This window comes from Labeo rohita, chromosome 13 (genome assembly GCF_022985175.1).
Source record: "Labeo rohita strain BAU-BD-2019 chromosome 13, IGBB_LRoh.1.0, whole genome shotgun sequence".
In the NCBI taxonomy this organism is placed as follows: Eukaryota; Metazoa; Chordata; class Actinopteri; order Cypriniformes; family Cyprinidae; genus Labeo; species Labeo rohita.
The window spans coordinates 32,955,657-32,978,866 of record NC_066881.1 but is presented as its reverse complement, the minus strand read 5'-3'; the positions used below and the strand labels follow the sequence as shown (position 1 = coordinate 32,978,866).

At 32.3% G+C, this 23,210-nt stretch overlaps 1 protein-coding gene across 1 annotated transcript in view; it reads left to right on the top strand.

The window, feature by feature from the left end:
- Positions 1–23,210, top strand: part of itga9 (integrin, alpha 9) — a 106,731-nt gene that overhangs the window by 12,373 nt on the left and 71,148 nt on the right. Inside the window, exons 4-14 of the mRNA XM_051126216.1 lie at positions 6,102–6,225; positions 8,818–8,885; positions 12,414–12,543; positions 12,622–12,707; positions 12,807–12,869; positions 14,190–14,327; positions 15,043–15,148; positions 18,841–18,935; positions 20,394–20,484; positions 21,791–21,836; positions 21,956–22,110. Of these exons, the coding sequence (XP_050982173.1) occupies positions 6,102–6,225; positions 8,818–8,885; positions 12,414–12,543; positions 12,622–12,707; positions 12,807–12,869; positions 14,190–14,327; positions 15,043–15,148; positions 18,841–18,935; positions 20,394–20,484; positions 21,791–21,836; positions 21,956–22,110 (1,102 nt within the window). The remainder of the gene's footprint in view (positions 1–6,101; positions 6,226–8,817; positions 8,886–12,413; positions 12,544–12,621; positions 12,708–12,806; positions 12,870–14,189; positions 14,328–15,042; positions 15,149–18,840; positions 18,936–20,393; positions 20,485–21,790; positions 21,837–21,955; positions 22,111–23,210) is intronic.

Below are 23,210 nucleotides of genomic sequence, written 5' to 3'. Positions count from 1 at the left end.
CAGAGCCCGGATCACGAATCATTTGATTTAGATTGGAACTTCGGAGCAGGGTCACAAATCTTTTGATTCCGATTGGAATTTCGGAGCAGGGTCACAAATCTTTTGATTCAGATTGGGACTCTTGTGTGGATTTGCGAGTCATTTGATTAAGATCAGGACTTCGGACCATGTATTGCAAATAATTTGATTTACATCAGAGCAGGTTTGTGAATCTTTTGATTCAAATCGAGACTTTGGAGCAGTTATCGAGTCATTTGATATGATTGGAACTTCAAAGGGGGTTCATGAATCATTTGTTTTAAATCGGAACATTGTGTAGCCTATCATGAATCTTTTGATTCAGATTGGGACTTCGGAGCCGGTTCATGAATCATTTGATTTAGATTGGAACTTCATGTATGGCAAATCATTTGATTGTATTAAGTACAGATTTTATTTCAGGCATTTAACCGAAAACCCATTGGCTCTGGGATGATGAAACCTGAAGTGCAAAAATATGAACTCATTTCTGGGTTTTAGGTTTATTCTTGCAGCACTTAATATTGCACAGAACATTTACTTTGAGGAAGCAGATTAGAAAGGAAACCTGTTCAAAGTTTACATAAAACATGAAGATGAAAGAGTGTTAAATAGGTAATTGTGGTCAATGTTGTTTGGATTTTTGTGTGTTGATTTAACATTTGAGTGATGTTGTGCATAAGTCAGAGTAGAAAATTGATGCTTTTCTCCAGTGAGAGTACAATAGCCTTTTTTTTTTTTACTTCATCCATTGTTCCACAGTTTTTGTTCTTAACGGCTGAATTTTTAACCGTCTCAGCAGTTGTTTAACACAAACCGCATCGACTTGTAAAACACAAGCAGAAATGATGAAGCCATCATTGTTACAGAATCGTTCACGACGACCGCATTGTTAAACTCCAGCTGTTGTGTACATCAAGAGAAAGCGTTTGAAGTGAGGGCCGTTTTCTCATGATGACAAACTGGAGCTCTAGACACTTTAACTGGACAAACAAGTCAAACAAGACAAGTCTTCTGGGGTTCTTGCTTTCATCAGGCTTGAATCGTGTTGTGGTGGTCCGACTCGAGGTCGAACTCCTTGTTACGTCTCAGCTGCTGTGGGGTTGAAGCCTTGAGCATCTCTGGGTTTTGATGGGCGTCTTACAGGAAGGCAGGATCAGGGTGGTCTGATCAGAGGCAAGGACACTTGCAGTGCTGATATGTTCAAATCAAAGAGACTGAGGGAGAGATGATATATAGTGGAAACTGTAATGATGATAATTTGGTTAGCAGATTAGTATTTACAAGTCAAGACCGGATGAAACATATGGGCATTCGGGCATGTGTGAGGGAGATGCCAACACAATCAGGAGGTGTTTGGCACCAAAACCAAGACGTGGCGTAGCTCATGCAATCAGATTTTAGAGCTATAACTTTTTGTTTTATGTAGTGTATTTCGCCACAGAGGTGACGTTGGGCTTTTTGATGTTGATTGCACCATAAACTTGATATGTATGCTACCATTTGAGGTCAGCAAACTGACAGTAAAGACATTTATAATGTTAGAAAAAAGATTTCTATTTCAAATAAATGCTGTTTTTTGACCTCAGTATCAAATTTTGAGATATAAACTCAGAATTGAAAAACAGTTTGAATCGTGAGAGATAAACTAAAAATTGTTAGGAAAAAAATCTAAATTGTAAAATAAAAAGTCACAAATCGCCTTTTCATGTTTTTTATTTCATGTATAACCTTAAAGCACTTCAGCATGTTCCTTATAGATGTATGTGATTACAGTGTGAGTGTGTGTCCCACCGCAACAAACAGCTGTATTTGTAAAAATCAAGAATTTTTTAGAATTTTTTTTTAGAATTTAGCAGGGACACTAGGGACGTGTCCCTACCAATATCCAGCAACTACTAAATTGTCCCTAGCAATAATATTAAATGTATGTAACAGTTCAGTTGCATTATAAAGTTGACACTTTTTAACTCTATTGTTATGCCGTTTTGTGTTCATCTGCTTCTCCCATTTGCTATTTTTATGTTGCCAGATACAGCAATAATTTCTCAAATATTTATTACATCATAATGATCATTTTAACATTTAGTTCCATGAGATGACTGGATGCTGTCAGCTGATTTCCTATTGAACTTTTACCAGCTGAACTGCAGTGGTCAAATTTAAAATTCAGTGAATTAATTGCAAATCGCCATTTTAATGGAGTGTTTTCACTAGTTAGCAGTAAATCAGTTACTTGAATAAGTTCATGGATGTTATCTTTGGAATGGAAAAAAGGATATTTGTGACTTCAATCATTCAGTTCAAGTAATTAACTAGCAAAAACAAATGAAACGAGCATTTCATTTTCGAATTATGACATCGCTTGTAATGATTTTAAAAAGCATGTAAAGAGATGGGTGAATCTGAGCTTTTTTTAAGCTGCTGCGTCACAAAATAATTCACTGCTCGGCGTGAACCATTTGACTGAGAAATAATTCACTGTTTAAGACTGGTAATAATTTATTTAAAAACAGTTACAATCGGATCACCTTTGGTTAACTGCTAGTTGAACCATTTGACTGAGATCAGGACTTCAAAACACGTGTCGCGAATCATTTGTTTCAGATCGCGTACTTCGGAGCGGGTTCGTGAATCTTTTGATTCAGATCGGAAAGTCGGAGCGGGCTGGTGAATCATTTCGCGAATCATTATACAGATTGGACTACTGAGCGCTGATCGGGACCCATTTGATTTAGATCGGAACTTCGAATCGGGTACGCGAATCATTTGATTCATATCCGAACTTCAGTGTGGATTCGCGAATCATTTGATTCAGATCGGGACTTCGAAGCGCGCTGTGCAAATCATTTGCGTATTTACATCGGAGCGGGTTCCTGAATCTTTTGATTTAGATCGGAACTTCACGTAGCCTTCGGAGATGATTCGCAACTCAGTTGATTTAGATTGGAACTTCACATATCGCGAATCATTTGATTTAGATCCGAACTACAGAGCAGGTTAGTGGATTTTTTTTATTCAGAAGGGAATCTCTGCGGGGCTGGCGAATCATTTTGCGAATTGAATGATTCGCGATCCACAAGTCACGATCTGAAATGATGGTTTCGCAAATCTTTTGATTCATATGGGAACTTCAGAACGTGTATTGTGAACCTTTTCTTCTTCTTTTTTATTAAACAGTACAAAACATCAACCCATTAAGGCAATTCTAAAAACAAAACAAAGAAAAAGAAAGAAAGAATAAAAGAATGAAAGAAAGAATACACAAATACAAATCCATTAGGAAATTTACCACGGTTTTATTAAAAGCATAGTAATCAGTGTAGTGATCTACTTTGAATAAAGAAAAGGTATTTAGAGCCAGATTTTTAAGTATGTGAAATTCAGTTAGCACAAACTAATTAAGTTGTATTTTCTATATTCTCTTTCGAGTAGTCAAACAATCCAAAGAAAACATCTTTAAAACAGACAGAAAAGTCACTTACAAAATGGGATTATAGGAACATTAAAAACAAATCTCATCAGTTTGTTGTTTGACCTCTTTATATTTAAGGAGAGAACTGTAGTTTCCAAAGTCAGACTTCGCTCATAGGCATAGAATTTAGTAGAGATGCTATGACATGTACCTACCAATATCCAGCCACTACTAAATTGTCCATAGCAATAATTTCGATCAAACAATTAAATGTCTGTTGTCTGGTGTTATGTCTCCACCAATGTCAAAATCAAACCTACAACCTTGGTAGAGATTCATGTTTATATGTGAGGCATGTAAGAGAGCTGTTGTGCAGATGTGGCGGCCTTCGCTCAGCCAATCAGCTCTCAGCCAGAGCAGGAACATGATTAGCCCGTGATCCGCGGTGACTCAGAGCCTCTCGAGCTCGTTCCTGATTTAGTTAAGCATTACGTATTTCGTTACGTCTGTCCTGTGTGTTTCCCAACACTGGCTGCCAGGGAATAAGCTGGAGTTTGTTCCTTTGGTTGTCATTAGTCTGAGGTTGTTTTATTGACGTTCAGCTGAGATGGTTATCGAATGAGTTTAGATGATGCTGCCAGCACAGTTGAGCAGATTGCTTTAGGCTCCGACACAGTCAAACAGGCTAGCAGTGTTTCTCAACGCAACAAACTACTGCCAGATAGTCATCTGACATCATGTGCGAGCGTTCGTGAATGCGTGTGGCTGTAATATCTTTAACTCGCTTGTTTATCTCAATGGACTGTGTAAACGCAGAAACAGGAAGCTGAACTGTTTTGGAGGGAATTTGGTTTCTCCACAGTCTTGAGCTCCTCGATGAGGGATTTGATAAAATAGGGAAAGGAAAGTTTGTGGCATATGATTACGGGACTGTATTAATGAGCGAAACAGAGAGGTTTTGGTTTGTTGCTTGATCATTTCCATATTTTTTCCTTGACTTGATTAAAGTAGAATTCTGTTTTGTGTGGCTCTGTTTCATTAGTGGTGTTTGCTAAGACAAGTACCACTGTTTCTATTTGTCACACAAACACACCAATGTATTATACTTTGATGCATAAACAGTTTGTGCTACGGACATGAATATTAATGCATATCTAACCAATAGTAGTTATGTCATTGTAATATTTGCATGTCGAGTTGCATTTGAGTTGTACTTTCTTGCATCTACAAGATCTAATACACAGTTGATAGAAAACAAGATCATGAGAGCAGAAAAACAGCTCTGATGTGGCATTTTATTCACTTAGAATAGGAAAAAAAGAGATGCCATAAGAGCTCATGCATTATTTATTTATTGGGCTTGGTCTCTTATGATTGTGACTTATGGTTTTCTAAAGGTTTATTTGTTTATTTAAAGATCTTAAAAGTATATATATATGTATTATCTTGGTCAGGAAGTAATAAAATCAATTTCTATAAAATCTAATTTTTCATTTAAAAAAATGCAAACAGTATGTTATATTACATTTTGTGATTTTTATTTTACAATTTATTTTCTTAAAAGATTTTTTTTTTTCATTTCATCTTGATCAGGAAGTAACAAAATCCATTTCTGTAAAATACTATTACATTTTGTGATTTTATTTTAAAATTGCATCATTATTATTTTTATTATTAATATTATTATTTTTATTTAGTTTGTGATTATGACTTATTATTTTCTGAAATTGTTTTTTCAATATCCTAAGAGTAATTTTTTTCTTGTTTTGATATGGTCGGGAGGTAACAAAATCCATTTCTATGTGCATTAAGAGTGAATATCATATTTTTTAATATTTAATCAATATTTTATGTTTTTTTATATTTATATTTATATTTTATGGTTTTTATATTTTATATATTTTGTATACTTTTTATTTAATCAGTATTTTGTACATTTGTACAACAATTTATAGTACACTGGCATATTTTGATTAATGCAAGATATTTGAGTCCCTAGTGTTTTTGTTTTTCTCATGTGAAAATTAAGTCAAGATCAATATTAAGAAAAAAGTTTTAATGCATGGACTCTTTGGAGCCTAACTGAAACTTTAACACTGCTCTGCCTTGTAAGAAATTCCCTCAGTGATATCCGTCAGGAAATGCAACTCGCTTTTAGTTATTATCCTCTGTCTATGACCCTTCTGCTTTCTCTCTCTGTCTCTATGCTCTCTGGCTGCCTTCACAGCCTTGAGCGCTTCTGTTGTTCCAGAGATCAGAGCTTTTCCAATGAAGATGCTCAGCTTTCTAAAACCACCAAACCCCTCTCAGTGGATGTATTAGATCCACAGCCATTTCCAGACTTGGCTCTGTGCTCTGGTTTTGCCTCAGAAGTTAATTTGGCGCTGGGATAAAGAGAAGAAGCTTTGTCCGTGTATCCTGTTCGTTTCTGTGCCTTTACCATTCGATGGTGATGAAGATGATGTAATTTCAGATCTGATGTGTGTGCTGTATATACCTTTGTCATGCTAAAGGCTGTAAGGGATGTAGAGTCTGTTTAATGGGTTGCAATTGTACGGTCTTTTACCTTGTACCTGGCATTCGTGTCAAATTAAGTATCCCATCTACCATGACTGACGTCTATAGTCCTTGTCTCTCAACTATTACCTTTTTTTTGTACTGTCTGCAGGCCTGCGCTCACCGCTGGAAGAATGTATACTATGAATCGGAGTATATCCTCCCTCATGGATACTGCTCCATCATCCCAGCCACTCTGCAGGGCAAGTCACAGCCTCTCATACCGTGTTATGAAGGTACAACACACTTTACACGACTATATTTATGTAATATTAATTGTAATGAGCAATTTGGATAACATTTAGTGTACTGTATCAGTATCAGTATGTGCATGTGTTAGTCATAAATACTAAAGCAAACACCACTATTACTAATTTTAATGCTTAGGGTTAGCCATTTGAGCAAACCTCTAACCCCAAGTATTACCATAATTAAGCCACAGTTCAATTAATGAAGAAGCAAGTCTGCTATATAAGTGCAAACTCTGAAACCGCTGTTTCTTAGTGTGGTCAGAGCCACTTCCATGAGGCGCCGTAATGGACTAAAGTAAAGTGAACCGTGTGAGAGAGATTGAAACTGATCCTGCAAATTCACTCTACATGCTGGTTATAATACGATGATTCATTACAGTGTGTATTGAGTTTTTGATATGTATGACAGTATATAATATATCGTGAGGTAGTTAGTGATAATCAACCCCATTGTTGGAGAATTTCTGGTCTTCATCACACTAGAGGTCCTGCAAATACTCTGCTTAAGCAGACTACAGTAATCACGGCCAAGTCTGAGCCTTGAACCCTCAGAACAAGTTGGAAAGATGACACTGTTTATTGTGGCACATGTTCACAACGGGCTTCACAATGAGTTATGGCGCCCTGAACGTCCTCCAAAACCTCAGAGTGATGTTTTCTGGCATCAAAGCGCTGGCACCTCCAGAATCAGAAAGAGAGAAATAAGACCCTTCAGGCAGAACACAGCATTTGGGTGTATGGAGGACACATTCAGGGTTATGGTGGCTAAATATTTGACTCTTTGCACAGCAAGATAAAGGAGGTTTAACCTTTATTCAGCAAACATTATGATCATAGTGCATGTCCAACAAAAAAAAAAAAAAAAAAAACATGATATCACCATTCTACCAGATTCACCCTCTCCCCTCAAAAAAGAAAAATAAATAATAATGATAAAAAATAATAATAACTTTATGATGTTGAGAGATCACAAAACATACTCGTTGTTAAAAGAATGTTCCAGGTTCATAATTTTTAATTTAATTTTATTTAATTTTATTTTTATTAAAATGTTCCAGGTTCATAATATTATTTCCTGTATTTGTGGCATAATATTATATACCACAGAAAATAATTTCAACTTCCCCTTTATTTTATTTAATTTAATTTCATTTTATTAAAATGTTCCAGGTTTATAATATTATTTCCTTTATTTGTGGCATAATATTATATACCACAGAAAATCAACTTTCCATCCATCCAATCTAGCCATCCATCTAACCATTTATTTATTTATTTATTTACAGAATGTTCCAGGTTCATAATTTTATTACATTTTATTTTTATATCTTATATTTTTATTTTTTTATTTTTTTATTTTCTATTTTATTTTGTTTTATTTTAAAATGTTCCAGATTCATAATTTTATTTTCTTTAATTTGTGGCATAATATTATATACCACAGAAAATCTTTTTAACTTTCAATCGATTTATTTATTCATTCATTTATTCATTCATCCATTTATTCTGTATTTAAAATTTAACAGCTTTACTTGAATATGTGGTGTATTATTATACAGAAAATAATAAAAAATTCCCCTCTATTTATGTATTTATTTATTTAAACTCTTTATTTAAAGAACAATTCACTGTTATTTTTATTAAAGCAGTTTTGCTTCATCAATATCTCCTTTGCTTGTGCATTATATACAGATCACAGGAGAAATACTAAATGTAATCTACAGATTAGCTCAGCCAGCAATTTTCTCAAGTCTTGTGGCTATTCTTTCAGAATAGTGTATATTTTAAATTTTATCCCAGTGCAGTGCTTTACCCCACGGACTTCCAAGTGCATTTTTGCAAACATAATTTCTGCTTGTTTTTACAAAATGAGAAATGAGTCAACATTATTTTCTGTGGTAGTCGACAACAAGCCACAGATGCACAAAAACGAACTCGTTTTGAACCCAGAATGTTCCGGTGCCAATCAGCAGCCGTCAATATCAAAACTGGCGCGCGCACGCTGTTTATCGTTCCCCCCATCACGTATTATACTTCTGACAGATGTTATTGTAGTATATTAAATTCAACACCTCCATCAGCATTGAATTTCATCATCCCGGTAGGATTCCTCGTATTTTACAAGATGTTTTGATTTGCTGCGGAAAGAGTGAAGGAGGGTGCATGAATTCTTGATCAGAATTTGTTTCTGTGTCCAGCTCCTGAGTTATTTATTTCCTTCCATATCTTTTCCTGACTCCAGTGAGTTGCCATTGGGGGCCTTCTACGTGTGTGCAGTGTATTATGGGGGGATCCAAGCCCAATATTTTCTGTAACCGGAGAGCACAGCGATCCCCCCCATTCTCAAAGCCCTCCAGAGCGAGAGCTTTTGTTGAACGCGGAGCTGCTAGGTCGTTCTCAGTCTGTCTCTCGGCCCCCAGATTCCTCTTGGATGGAGTTGGGACTTTGACTAACTCCATATGGAATGTCGGAAGAACTCCAGTAAATGCTGGCTCAGGCTCATAGCGAAATCATTTGTGGTCTGTTGTTTTTTTCCTTCCCCTCTCTCTCTTTCTGTCCCCCTACTCACTCTCACAGACCATAAGAAGACCTATGGGGAAGAACATGGCTCGTGCCAAGCCGGGATCGCAGGCGTTTTCACAGAGGTCAGTAGAAGTACGAGTGTGTTATGCGTTTTCACATGTGTGGTGCTCTAGGCTGGCGAGACTGTTCTCCGATTACATGTATGAACACTTACATATAACAAAGTATGATTGATATATTCACTCTCCAGGGTTTTAAAGGGATAGTTCAAATAAAGATGTCTGTCATAATATATATTATATATATATTATATATTATAAATAAATAAACGCATATATATATATATGTGTGTGTGTGTGTATATTTTATTTTATTTTTTATTTATGTATTTTTTTTTTCTAACCCTAATTGCCAGGGCAACATTTCTAATTTTCGTTTCCTTTAACATGAAGTACAAAAAAAAATTCAATAAAATAAAATAAAATATGTCTATCATTATTTACTCACCTTCATGTCGTTCCAAACCTGTATGATGTTCTTTCTTCCTCAGAACACAAATGAAGATGTTTAGCAGAATTTCCAGCCTGTTCATTTCTATGGATATATATATATATATATATATATATAGTTTTTTTTTTATTTATATATATATTTATTTTTATTTATTTATTTTTTTAGCTAATTGTCAGAGCAACGTTTCTCATGTTCGTTTACTTTAAAAATACAATAAAATAAAAATGAAATTACATAAAAACTATATATACATTTAAAAATAAAAATAACCATAAATAAATAAATGTAACTAAAGTTAAAACAAAAAATACAATCTAATTTCGAAAAACTATAATCAGTATAAATTTTAGTTTTCAGTCATACTAAAATACCATTGATAGAAATAACTATATTGTTATTATATTTGTAATTTTTATTTTAAAATAACTTATTTTAGATTTTATTTTTAACTTTTATGTTTTATTTTATTTAAGTAACTGTACTATTAGTATAGTATATTTCAAAAGTGATATGGACTGCTTTATTTTGCAATTAGCAATTTTTCCGTTTTTCAGGGTTTTTTTGTTTGTTTTCAGTATTTTTCCATTTTTTTTTTGTTTTTAATCTTTAGCAAATTGTTTTACTTTTTTCTATATTTATTTTTAAGTTTTTTACTTTTAATTTATTTTTAATTTGTAAAAAAAAACATAATATTTTTTTTATGTTTACATTTTTCTTTCTTTTTCCCCTTTTTGTTGTTGTTATTATTATTATTATTTTATTTTATTTTTATTTTTTTTAAAGCTTGAAAGCCCCTGGTCACTTATTTTATGAAAAACTGTGAAAGCCAGTCAAAACATTCTTTAAAACTTTTGTTGTTGTCTTTCATGGATTAAAGAAAGTTTTTAGAACATTGAGTAAATTCTGATTAAATTTAATTTTTTGTGTGTGAACTATCCCTTTAAGAAGGTGGTTGCATTGATTCCAGTCTTTGGCTCAACAAACTCGTTGGTTTGTGTCCACGGCCTCTGTTGAACAGATCCCTGCAGGAATTTGAACAGAATTCAAACTGTTTTTGTGCGATGGACACATTTGCTGAAGACTGCGAATTGTTTGTCCACTTGCCCTTCACTTTGTACATTGACCATTGCAGTGTTTTGTCTATAGTACAGCCAATCTATTAAAAACATGCAGTCCAGGTTTTGGATGATATGTCTGGAACAGATAGGAGAACACAGGCTGACAGATGTGATGCCCAACAGTTCATCAACATGAACCTCTTCACTTTGCTTTTTAAATATGACTGGAAACTTATTTTCCTGAACGTTCTAATTATTGAGGTGTCTTTCATTTATCACACTATGTATTTTAAGAGATGGCTAAGAAATGCAAGAGAGTTCACTAGGTTTTAAAACAGAGCTATTGTCATCTTGTTGCATTGAAGCTGACCTCAGGTCAGTCAGTGTTGAACATTCACAGAGAGAAATTAACCCATAGCAGAATGGCATCTCCATCGGCTGCTTTGTAGTTTGGATGCTAATGGCACTTTATCATTTGGCAGAACGTCTTAAGTGACCTTCAAGACCTTCAAGTGTCTAAAACAGATGTCTTGACTCCTGAATGAATGCTGTCGGCTCAGCTGGAGGTGCTGTTTGGCAGGACTGACCGAGTCAAATAGCATTTGTGTGGGTTTTTTTAGCAGTGAGGCGTAGTGAAATGGAAAAAGCAGTGAATAACGTCCATTTGTGGCTTGATAGAACTCGAAACAACTATGTAAAGACCCCCTTTCCTCATCACATGAGGGATATCCCACGTGCCCAGACTTTTATATTTGTTTCCTCTAAAATAATGGCTGTCGGAAAAAGGGAAAATTATTTTTCCACCAAAGATTAGAAGCTAAATATTTATGACAAATTGTACATTGTTTTTGAGTTATATGCTTTATATTTAGAGCATACTGCGTCTCACTGTTTTTCATACAATACGTGATCAGGGGCTTTCTAGCTTAAAAAAAAAAAAATAAAAAATAAAAAATAAACAATTAAAAAATGTTGTTTTTTTTTTACAAATTTATTTATTTATTTTTTTAAAAAGTACAAAACTTAAAAAAATACAAAAGAAACCCTGAAAATTTGAAAAAATTGCTAATTCCAGAATAAAGCAGTCCAAATCACTTTTTGTAATATACTAATAGTATAGTTACCTAAATAATATAAGCAAAGGAACCTGCAGCTTTTTTAATGGATTTGGTTTCACAAGTATTTTGTTCTGTTCTGTTTTCTTAATAGGGATTTTTCAAGGATTTTAATCATTTCCAGTTAAAAATAAATAAATAAAAAAATCAACAATATAAACCTATTGGGGTAATTGAAGTTTTTACCAAAGGTTTTTACTATACTGATAGCACAGATTTCAACATTTGGTGGTTCAGATACCCATGTGGGGTCTCTCTTGAAGTTTTTAAAGCATTTTTTTTTATTTTAGTGCAGGATTTTCCATAGTCTGTTCCATAAGTGTTATTTTCAGGCTTGCCACATCCATAACAGTACATATTCCTTATAAATAGACATATCAAAATTAAAATAAAGTAACAATTATGTCATCGCTTCACTATTTGTTGGGTATTATTACGTCTGGTTTGTGCATTTTACTTTGCAGAAAAAACAGTCTCTTTTGCTCACCAAGGCTGCATTTATTTGATCAAAAGTACAGTTAAAGCTGTAAAATTGCGAAATATTATTAGAATTTAAAATAACTGTTTTCTGTTTGAATACATTTTAACATAGAATTTATTTCTGTGATGCAAAGCTGAATTTTCAACATCATTACTCCAGTCTTCAGTGTCACATGCTGACCATGTAAAACAAAATGACTTGTCTTGTTTGAAGTGACAATGTGGAGCAGTTAAAACAGTTCAAAGGCTTGAGTTCTCTTTCAGCTTAAGACTCCACCGAGTGATCAAAGTGACAAACGACAGCCGTTCTTCCAGCTCACGGCTGGGTTACTAGCAGATAATACAACATAGTTTGTGGCTTTCGGTTGACCAGAGCCTCACCAGCAGCTCTGTGTTTTTCTTCCATGATTCTCCTTTCATTCCTGAGAAAATGTGCTGGTGGTTTTTTGAATAATTCTCCAGTGGTTTTTATTTTGTTTTCCAGGAGCTGGTTATCATGGGTGCACCTGGTTCATACTACTGGACCGGAACGGTCAAAGTGTTTAACATGACATCCAGTACTCACTACAACCTTAATCAAGACAACCTGAGTCTTCACAGATACAGTTACCTCGGTAATACCTGCTCAGATATTGAAAACCGCTTCAATATTCCACGCTGTAGTCAATCCATCACAGATCTGTGTTTTTTAGGGTATGCTGTGACGGCTGGTCACTTCTCCTCCCTGAATACCATAGACGTGGCGGCTGGTGCTCCTCAAGACAGCGGCCGTGGAAAAGTGAGTGGTTACTTGTAGAAATTGCATCATTGGTTTCAGGTTCTGTTTACATTACACTCACTTTGACATTCCAAAACTACATTGTCATTCATATTTTAGGTTTACATCTTCAGAATCGAAGGAACGTCTCTTGTGAAGACCTTTCAAGCCTCAGGGAAAATGGTGAGTGTAATGATCAGGTTTTCTAATTATTTACAAATGTAATTTATTCCAACTGTAAAATGTTTATATAATCCGTCATAGCTCTCTAATAGGAATAGCCCTCTTTTCTGAAGAACACAGAAAAGGTTGTTCTGTAGAATTTGTAGGGACTGGGACTGTCAAAATCCTAAAAAGGCAAAAAGCATAATAACATTAACTCTAAATTTCATTAAACCTACTGTATTGTATTTGATACATGAATTTTACTAAAATTTTACTAAAACCTGCTGTCACTACTAAAACACTACCAGTCAAAAGTTTTTGAACAGTAGCATTTTTAATGTTTTTTAAACAAGTCTCTTCCTCTCATCAAGCCTGCATTTATTTGATCCAAAGCACAGCAAAAACAGTAAAATTGTGAAATATTTTTACTATTTAAAAAAACTGTTTTGTATTTGAATAAATTTTGAAGTATAATTTATTAATGTGATTTCAAAGCTGAATTTTTAGCCTCATTACTCCAGTCACATGATCCTTCAGAAGTCATTCTAATATTATGATTTGCTGCTTAAAAAACATTTATTATTATTATAATGTTGAAAACAGCTAAACAGCTCAGAAGAACAGCGTTTATATAAAATAGAAATATTTTGTAACATTAGAAATGTCTTTATTATCAATTTTGATCAATTTAAAGCATCCTTGCTCCAAGCTTTTGAATGATATAGAGTATAATGTTACAAAAGTTTTTTATTTCACATAAATGCTGATCTTTCTATTCAGCAAATGTACTCCGCTGTTTTAAATATTGATAATAATAATAAAAATGTTTCTTAAACAGAAAGTCAGTATATTAGAGTGATTTCTGAAGGATCATGTGACACTGAAGACTGGAGTAATGATGCTGAAAATTCAGCTTTGGTCACAGGAATAAATTACACTTTAAAATATATTCAAATAGAAAACAGTTATTTTAAATAGTAAAAATATTTCACAATATTACTGCTTTTGCTGTATTTTGGATCAAATAAATGCAGGCTGGGTGAGCAGAAGAGACTTTTTTAAAAAACATAAGATCTTACCGTTCAAAAACTTTTGACTGGTAGTGTACTACTTTACACTACATTTTGTGTAAGAAAAAGGACAAAAATTTAAGTTGTTAGCTAAGACCTAGCTCTAAGATCTCATACACCTTCATGTATGTTTGCAGCTTAGGTAAATCATAGCTTGACTTTCTTCCAAAGGGAAGTGTATGAGGTAATGCATCTTATGGAGGAGTGATGTGCACTGTGCATGGCGTTGTAACCTGACCCGTTTGCTCTTGGCTCGGCTTGGTTTCAGATGGGCTCTTACTTTGGCTCCTCATTGTGTGCAGTTGACCTAAACGCGGATGGACTGTCGGACTTGCTGGTGGGAGCACCCATGCACAGCGAGATCCGGGATGAAGGCCAGGTTTCTGTTTACCTCAGCAGTGGCAATGTGAGTTCGCCATGCCTTACGTCTATGTTACTTCTTAATAGAATAGTTCACCCAAAAATGAAAATTTGCTGAAACCATACTCACTGTCAGACCATCCAAGATGTAGATGAGTTTGTTTCTCCATCAGAACAGATTTGGATGATCAATGATTAGAATGAGAGTCCAAACAGCTGAAGTAAACATCATAATAATGTTTCCACACAACTCTAGTCAGTTAACATCTCGTGAAGTGAAAATCAGCATGTTTGGAAGAAACAAATCCATCATAAGGCATTTTATCTAAACCGTAGCTTCAGGCCAAAATACAAGTCCATGATTCATAATAATGTCTCTCACATCAAAATCCACCCATGTATTTGTTTAGAACTGTTTTGGACTGTTTTGGTGCTTGATCTGCAAATATTTGCTAAATGACTTTTCCACTGGAGAAAGCAATATTATGGATAAAGGAATCATATTTTAGCTGAAAGCAGGAGTTTGAAGTTAAAAACAGCTTAATGATGGATTTGTTTCTAAGCTTTTTATTTCACAAGATTTTAAGTGGTGTGGATTACTCGTGGATTATTGTGATGTTTTTTATCAGCAGTTTGGACTCTCATTCTGATGGCACCCATTCATTGCCTCAGTGTTGCTTTACGCTTTAAGTGACCACGTTTTTAATTTCTTCATTCAGTGTTTTGCCCAAAAACAATGTTTTCTGTCCCGGTTTATTCAGGGAGTAATGGAGGAACGTGCAATACTGAATGGTGACAATGCATACAATGCACATTTTGGAGAGTGTATCACGTCTCTTGGGGACATTGACGACGATGGCTACCAAGGTCAGTGTACAAAGTTTGTTTGTGTTCAAAATGATTACACATCAGAGCAATGTATGAGCTTCCAATAGTAAAGACCTTCAGCATAAGGAATATTCTGTGTTAAAATTATAAAACAAAAGTTTGGAGTCTGTAAGATTTTATATATATATTTAAGAAACATTTACATATATACATATATCAATCAAAAAAAAAAAAAAAAAAAAAAAAAAAAAAAAAATATATATATATATATATATATATATATATATATATTATGTTATATTAAAATTTTCTGTACTATCACTTTTGTTCGATTTAATGCAGCATTGATATATATAGAATCTAAATATATTTAGTATATAAATAATATTAGTACTAAATAAAAGTTTGATTTTGCCTAATATATGTGGGTGTACTGTGTGTAATTAATATGTATATATAAATACACACAAATTAATCTATATATTTAAGAGAAATATGTTATGTACAAAATATTTTTATTTATATATAATATAAATTCTATAAAAATTATAATAAATATATATACTTCAAAATGTTTCTTAAATATATACATGAATGCGCTTGCATTTATATATACATAATAATTACACACAATACACACACATATATTAGACAAACTCAAACTTTTATTTTTTTGGATGCATTAATCGCATCCATAATAAATAAATAAATAAATAAATATATATATATATATACATATATTCAACAATGCTTCAGTAAATCGGTCAAAAGTGATAGTAAATAAATTTTTGATATAACATATATATATATATATTTTAAGAAATGCTGCTTTTTTTACTTTCTATCCATCAAAGAATCCCGATTTTTTTTGTGTGTGTGTTTCCACAGAAATGTTAAGCAGCACAACTGTTTTCAACATTGATAATAATGATTTAAAAAAATTCTAGAGCAGCAAATCAGCATATTAGAATGATTTCTGAAGGATCATGTGACTATGAAGACTGCAGTAATGATGCGGAAAATTCAGCTTTCCATCACAGGAATAAATTACATTTTAACATATATTCAAATAGTAAACAGCTATTTGAAATTGAAATAATATTTCACAATATTACTTTTTTTTTTACTGTATTCATGATCAAATAAGTACACCCTTGACTAAAATAAGAGACGTCTTTTGAAAACATTTAAAAATGACTCCAAACTTTTGAACGATAGTTGAACTGTTTTAAGTATTCAGCTGTGCATTGCAAGAGTGTTACTGTACAGATCAAATTTGTGCTTATCTGGAATATTGCTTTAATTCAAATGATCACAGCAGCACATGTTGCCAAAATCATATTTCTGCTGTACTGGAGACAGATATTGTTTGTCAAGTAACTGGAAAAGATATTTTGACGTGAAGCAGATTCAAACCTCAGATATCTCCTCTGCGACTAGTGTTCTCACTCTCGATTTTCCTGGCACCCCACTGTCCAGCCAGAGTTTTTCTTGGAATCTGGTTTCGTCCTTCACCTGATGCATTGCTTGATTGTAGCTCTATTTTCTGCATGTCGCCTCTCTTTTTGTCATTTTAGTACAGCCTGTCCTCTGTTCTCATACAGCAACTGTTACTGAAAGTGTATCCATTAATGTGGAAATGAGACTGTAAGAAATTAGAGCTGATGAAACTAATTAAAATGGCCTGAGGAATATCTGATAAGTGGAGACAGATGTGTCAGATTAAACAGGAAGTGAATCTTTCCGGTGTAGGGCAAGAAGGGGGTTGGCAGCGCTTAGAACGAGAAACCGATTTAAGCAATCAAGAATCCTTGTAAAGAAATGTTGGTGCATATATGTATAGGGAAACATATCTGATGAACTGTTCGGGGGTCAGTGCGGTAGTAAATGTTCCTTTAGGAGGCTGTAACTATAAAGAGATTACAAGAGGTTAACCGGTCTGTATCTGACCTGCATCTTATTAGGTCTTTTTTAAGGTCAGTATCTTTTTTTCTTTTTGAAAGAAATAAATACTTTTAGTCAGAAAGAATGCATGCATAATTGACTGAAAAGACATTTATAATGTTACAAAAGATTTCTATTTCAAATAAATGCTGTTCTTTTTTAACTTTATATTCATCCATAAAAAAAAAAAAAAAAGAAATACTCTTATCTGTATTTCTTTTATTTTAAGTTTCTTATCTTTTATACTCTTAACTGTTTCCACATTGATAATAATAAGAAATGTTTCTTGAGCAGCATAATCAGTGTATTAGAATAATTTCTCAAGGTTCATGTGACACTTTTGTGTGACACACATGTGATATTTTATTATTTTTTATATTTATTTTTATTTTATTATTTCAAGCCAATTCTTTAATTTTAGTTAAATTTTGTTATTTTATTACATTTATTTTATTTTATTTTATTTTATTAGCTACACATTCGACAACACTTGGTTTAAAGACAGTGGATACAACATCATCCACATTCTGCTTTTAGTACATATGGAAATATTATCTACATTGTAAGCTTTGTTTTATTTAATTTTTTATTATGTTTTATTCTATTTAGTTTCGTTCAGTTTATTCAACACTGATAATAAGAAATGTTTCTTGAGCAGCAGTTCAGCTTATTAGAATGATTTCTGAAGAATCATGTGACATTGAAGTCTGGAGTAATGATGCTAAAAATTCAGCTTTGCATCGTAAAAATAAATTACATTTTAAAATATATTAAAATAGAAAACAGTTATTTGAAATTGTAATAATATTTCACAATATTACTGCTTTTACTGTATTTTTTATCAAATAAATGCAGCCTTGGTGAATAGAAGAAACCTCTTTCAAAAACATAAAAAAATCCTATCAACCCCAAATATTGAGCATTAATGTATAATATGCATAAAGTACAGAATGCATAAATATAAAGGTTTTTGCATGTAAATATGCCAGTAAACTGTCTTTGTGGCAGAAGGATCTCAGGCTTTAAATATAGTATAGGTATGAATGGCTGGTGCTTCAGATTCAGATTTATAGTTTTTGTTTTTATTATATAAATGTAAAAGTTTCCAAAACTCAGCACAGTGAAAATATGTGCTAGTGAAATGTGTACTGCTGTTTTCATGCACAAGGGATTTCTTTTCTGACTCGGTTTCAACCCCCCAAAGTTTCACAGACCTTTACAGGCTCTGAAAAACACGTAAGTGTCCATTAAGTGACTTAGCAGAGTGTCTCTCAAACAGAGATGGGCTTAAGGCAAACAGGCATTTATTGGGGTCCTGACACACACAAATCCACCTCTAGCGTTTCTATTCCAGTCGCGGATCTCTGGCAGTCTGACCTAATTCGGCTGCACACTATGCTATTTTGTTCTAACTTTTACGGTGGTTGCTTTTACGATTGTTGCTTGTCAGACTGTATGAGCCCAATAAGATCTTGAGTAAAAGCCAAGGCAGACTGTACAACGATTGTATTATGTCAGTCTGTGCAATAATGTCTCAGCTTTGGACGGTATTAGCCCATTGACTGAGCCATGCCATGTTCTTACATTCTCAATGACATACAAAATTCAGATGGCAACCCAAGACTCCAAGATTAATGAGTTTGCCCAACAAGAAATTCCTGATATTGCTTTCAGGTGACAAATAAAATTGTGCTAAATATTGTACAGTGTGTACCCTGCTTTATTCTGTCTTTCTCCCTTGTTTCCAACTTTCTCATTGACGTCTGTGCTTATGTTTTGTGCTGTAGATGTGGCGATTGGTGCTCCTGAAGAGGATGACTATGGAGGAGCTGTCTACATCTATCATGGTGATGCTTCAGGAATAGTTAACAAGTACTCAATGGTAATCAACCGTTTTATTTCCATTTTATATATATATATTTTTTTTATTGTATTGTATTTTATTAATGTGATGCAAAAATTAATTGTATTATTTTTATTTAATTTAATGTACTTTTAATTTTAATTAATTTTATTATTAAATATTTAATTTTATTATTTATTTTGTTTTAAAATTAATTTATTTTATTATTTTTATTTTATTTTATTGTACTTTTAATTTTAATTAATTCTGTTATTTAATATTTAACTTTTATTTAATTTTATTTTAGTATATTTTATTATATTTGCTACGCTTTCAACAACACTTGATTCAGAGACATGAATGCAAATCCCAATTCTTTTGTTTTTTATTGTAAACAAAGCAGTTGTATTTTTTCTTGTGTTCATTTTTATTTTATTATTTAATATTATATTTTATTATTTATCTTGCTGTTTTATTTGATCTTATTTTATTAATTGTATGCATTTTTTCTTTAATTTACTTTTATTATTTTTATTTGTATTGTTTTTATTTATTTATTTTATTAAATTAATGTACTTTTTATTTAAATTAATTATATTATTTAATATTTGATTTTATTATTTAATATTTAATTTTATTATTATTATTATTTTTAATTTTGTTATATATTTAATTTTATTTTCTACACTTTCAGCAACATTTGATTCACAGACATGAATACAAATCCCATTCTTATTTTTTTATTATATATTATTTTAATATTTTTATTGCATTATTTGATATTGTATTTTATTACTAATTTTGTATTAGAATTATTATATTTTATCTTATTTTATGTAATGTATTATTACTTTTAATTAAATTTTATTATTATTTTAATTAATTTAATATTTGTATTTTATTATTTATTTTATTTTAGAATTTTAATGTATTTTGTTTTATTTTCTAAACATTTAACAACACTTGTTTCCGACACATGAGTACAAATTCCATTTTGATTATATTTTATTTTTTATTTATTACATTTTATGTCAGCTTTCAAGAGTACAGATTTTTCTTTAAATTTTTTTTTTTTATTTAGCTTATTTATGGTGCTGTTGAGCTTGACTGGTGTATGTATTAAAATAAATCTGAAAGATTGGTTTAGTTGGCAGTGCATCACTTGTTTTACAGCGAAACCTTATAGCTCATGCAGTTTGATTGATGGGTAACTAGTAGGTCCAGATGGAATCCACTTGCTTTTGTTCATTTTCTGTGCTGATTCAGTGGGGAAAAATACCTTAAATGGAGCTGAGAGTGCTACATTGCAAGCTGAAAGCATAATCAAATTAGCTAAAATATTTAATACATGAACACACAAGTGATGGGAAATATCTAGAACAACGTGGCATTTAGAAATCTGTGGATGATTTATGAAGGATTTGGTCTGTGTGGATGTTAATACTAGCGTTTATGATTAATTGACGTGATTTTCTCTCTCACCTGGATCGTATGCAGAGATTGTCTGGGCGAAGCTTCAGCCCCACCCTCCAAATGTTCGGCCAGTCAATTTCCGGCAATGTGGACATGGATGGAAACGGATATCCAGGTTTGGCTTTACTTTAGACACTTGGCTAGTTCTGCTCTAATGAACATTGAGAATGTTCCGAATTAACTAGATCAAAACCAACCACATTCAGTGAGAAACCGCGACCGGTGCCAGACCACTTACATTGGCCTTCTGCGATCTCCGCGTAAAGATGGGAAACATGTAACGGTTTTTACCGACCTTCAGTGAGTTTATTTCCATCCTGGAAACCTCTGAGTATTAAAATTTAATGTGTAACTTACGACATGAGTGATTCATCAGAACATGTGATTTGTCCTAAACGACTGGACTTATGATGTAAAGCTGCTGTAAAAACGCCCAGAAGATGCTTGTCATCTTTTTTCGCGTCCGCAGAAGACTCTTGTGTAAGACGGGATTAATTATATGATGGAGAACGTTCCATTCTGCGCTAATCCGGGGAATGCAGATCGAGTGTTTGCTTAATTTTCTTAACCGTTCTTTGACACGTTCTGTCTGCTGTGGCCGGCAAGCATTTTGTTTACAGAATTCCACAGTGGACACGCCAATTAAACAAAGACCAGAGAGAAAACCAAAGAAAGAAAGATTCATCTTTTAATAAAAAGTAATGCTAGATCTCATATATCTACATTCTTACATTAGAGTTTGCTAATTAGTGTTCGTAATGATTCATGCACAACCCTGGTGACCATTCATAACACTATGCTATCAGAAAAAAATGTAAACAATTTTTTTTATTGATTATTAATTTTATACTATTATAGTATTTATTATTAAATATTAAATGTATTCATTATTGTAAACTTTTTATGTTTTAAATGTAGTTTTAGTTATTTTGTATGTTTTTTTTTTTGCCATTGTTATTAATGAAAATTTTTTACATTTAGATGAATATTGTACAATGTTATTTAATAATATTTTTATTAATATTTTTAGTAATTTTAGTTTTAGTAGTTTTGGTATTTAAATATACTTTTAAGTACATGTTTCATTTAATATTTATTTTATCTTAGCTTTATTTCATTTACTGATTTCTAAACGTTTTCATTAACAATAACATCGCTGGATTGCACCTTCATTGGGTCAATACCCTCGAATGTATGTCTCTCGACCTTTTCAGGTCCTAAAGTTTACTCTGAAGGAATATAATAGTGTTAAAGGTACAGTTTTTCCACACCTTTTCTCACAGCATGGCATTACAGGGTTTGTATAACAAAAACAGGCTTTATATAACCATTTTAGATGTGTGTAATTATTCCTGACCTTCCAGAAAAACTTTAGTTCTAAACTTTATTTCTAAAACTATTGTTTGTTTTTCCCATATCAGATGTGACGATAGGAGCATTCATGGCTGACAGTGTGGTTTTGTTAAGGTAAATTCTACACTTCTGATCCAGCAAAAGCTTGTTTTTACATCAATTCCTAGTTAGTGTTCTCTGATAATCATCTATCCAGATGTAGCTTTGACCACTTTTGCTTTTGTTTGTGACAGATCCAGGCCAGTGATCTCTGTGGACGTCTCCATCTTCCTGCCCGTCTCGATAAACATCACAGTGCCGCAGTGTCACGAGGGCCCTCAGCATCTCAACTGCTTCAACGTCACCATCTGCATGAGCTTTCGAGGAAAACATGTACCTGGCCACATAGGTCAGTCCGTGTGGAATTATTATTTTTTTGTTTGTTTTTTTAGGAGTGTTTTTGGTTCAGAGTGTTTAGACCTGATTTTATTTTATTATTTTATTTTTTTTGTATTTTTTATTTTTTCATTCTTTTTTTTGTTTATTGTATTTTATTATTTTCTGTTAGGTTTTTATTATTTATTATTATTATTTGATACTTTATATTATATTTAAAATGTAAATAAATAAGACAAAGTAAGACATGTATATTTATACAATTATTTTTTAATTGTTATTAATAATTATTATTATTTATTTTATTAGATTTTTTTTTATTAATTTGATTTTTATTGTATTATTTTTATTTTTATTGGATTTTATTATTTTATATTATACTTGTACTGTTTGTTATTTTATTATTATTTTGTTATTTATTATTTGATTATTTGACATTTTATAGTTACTTTTTAATTATTTTATTTTATTTTTTCTTAAAGTTATCTTATTTAGTTAATATTTCATAATTTGTATTATTTTATTTAATTATTTATGTTATTGTATTTTATTACTTTTATTAACCTTTTTTTATATTTATTTTATATTTTTATTATTTATTATTTTAATATTATACTTTTATCTAATTTTTTCTTTATTTATTTTTTTATTTTATTGTGTGACATTTTATGTCTTATTTATTTAAAATTTAGTTTTAATTTATTTTTGTTTTATACATTTTATTTGTTTATTTATTGTGTTTTTTTATACATTCAACAACACTTGAATACAAATATGTATAATCGACAGGTATCTGCAGACACACTAAACCAATGACTAGTTACTCTTGTTTTTAACCAAACCGCTGTCTTTTCGCTCTCATGACCCGTGGTGCAAACAGCACCGAACTGGAGGTCAGTGCATGTTGTGCTGAACTTTATTTTACCCCATCAACACGCAGACGAGCCTAGAATGGACTATTATGAAATGTCATCACATCTTAGATACAAAAACAATAGTTCACTATGAATCACTTTTGGCCCTCCCGTAATGTTGAGGGATCTCATCAAATACAGTGTTAAAGTAAAATCAGAAAATACTTGTTTTTCATTAAATCTAGTTTTGTTTTTGACA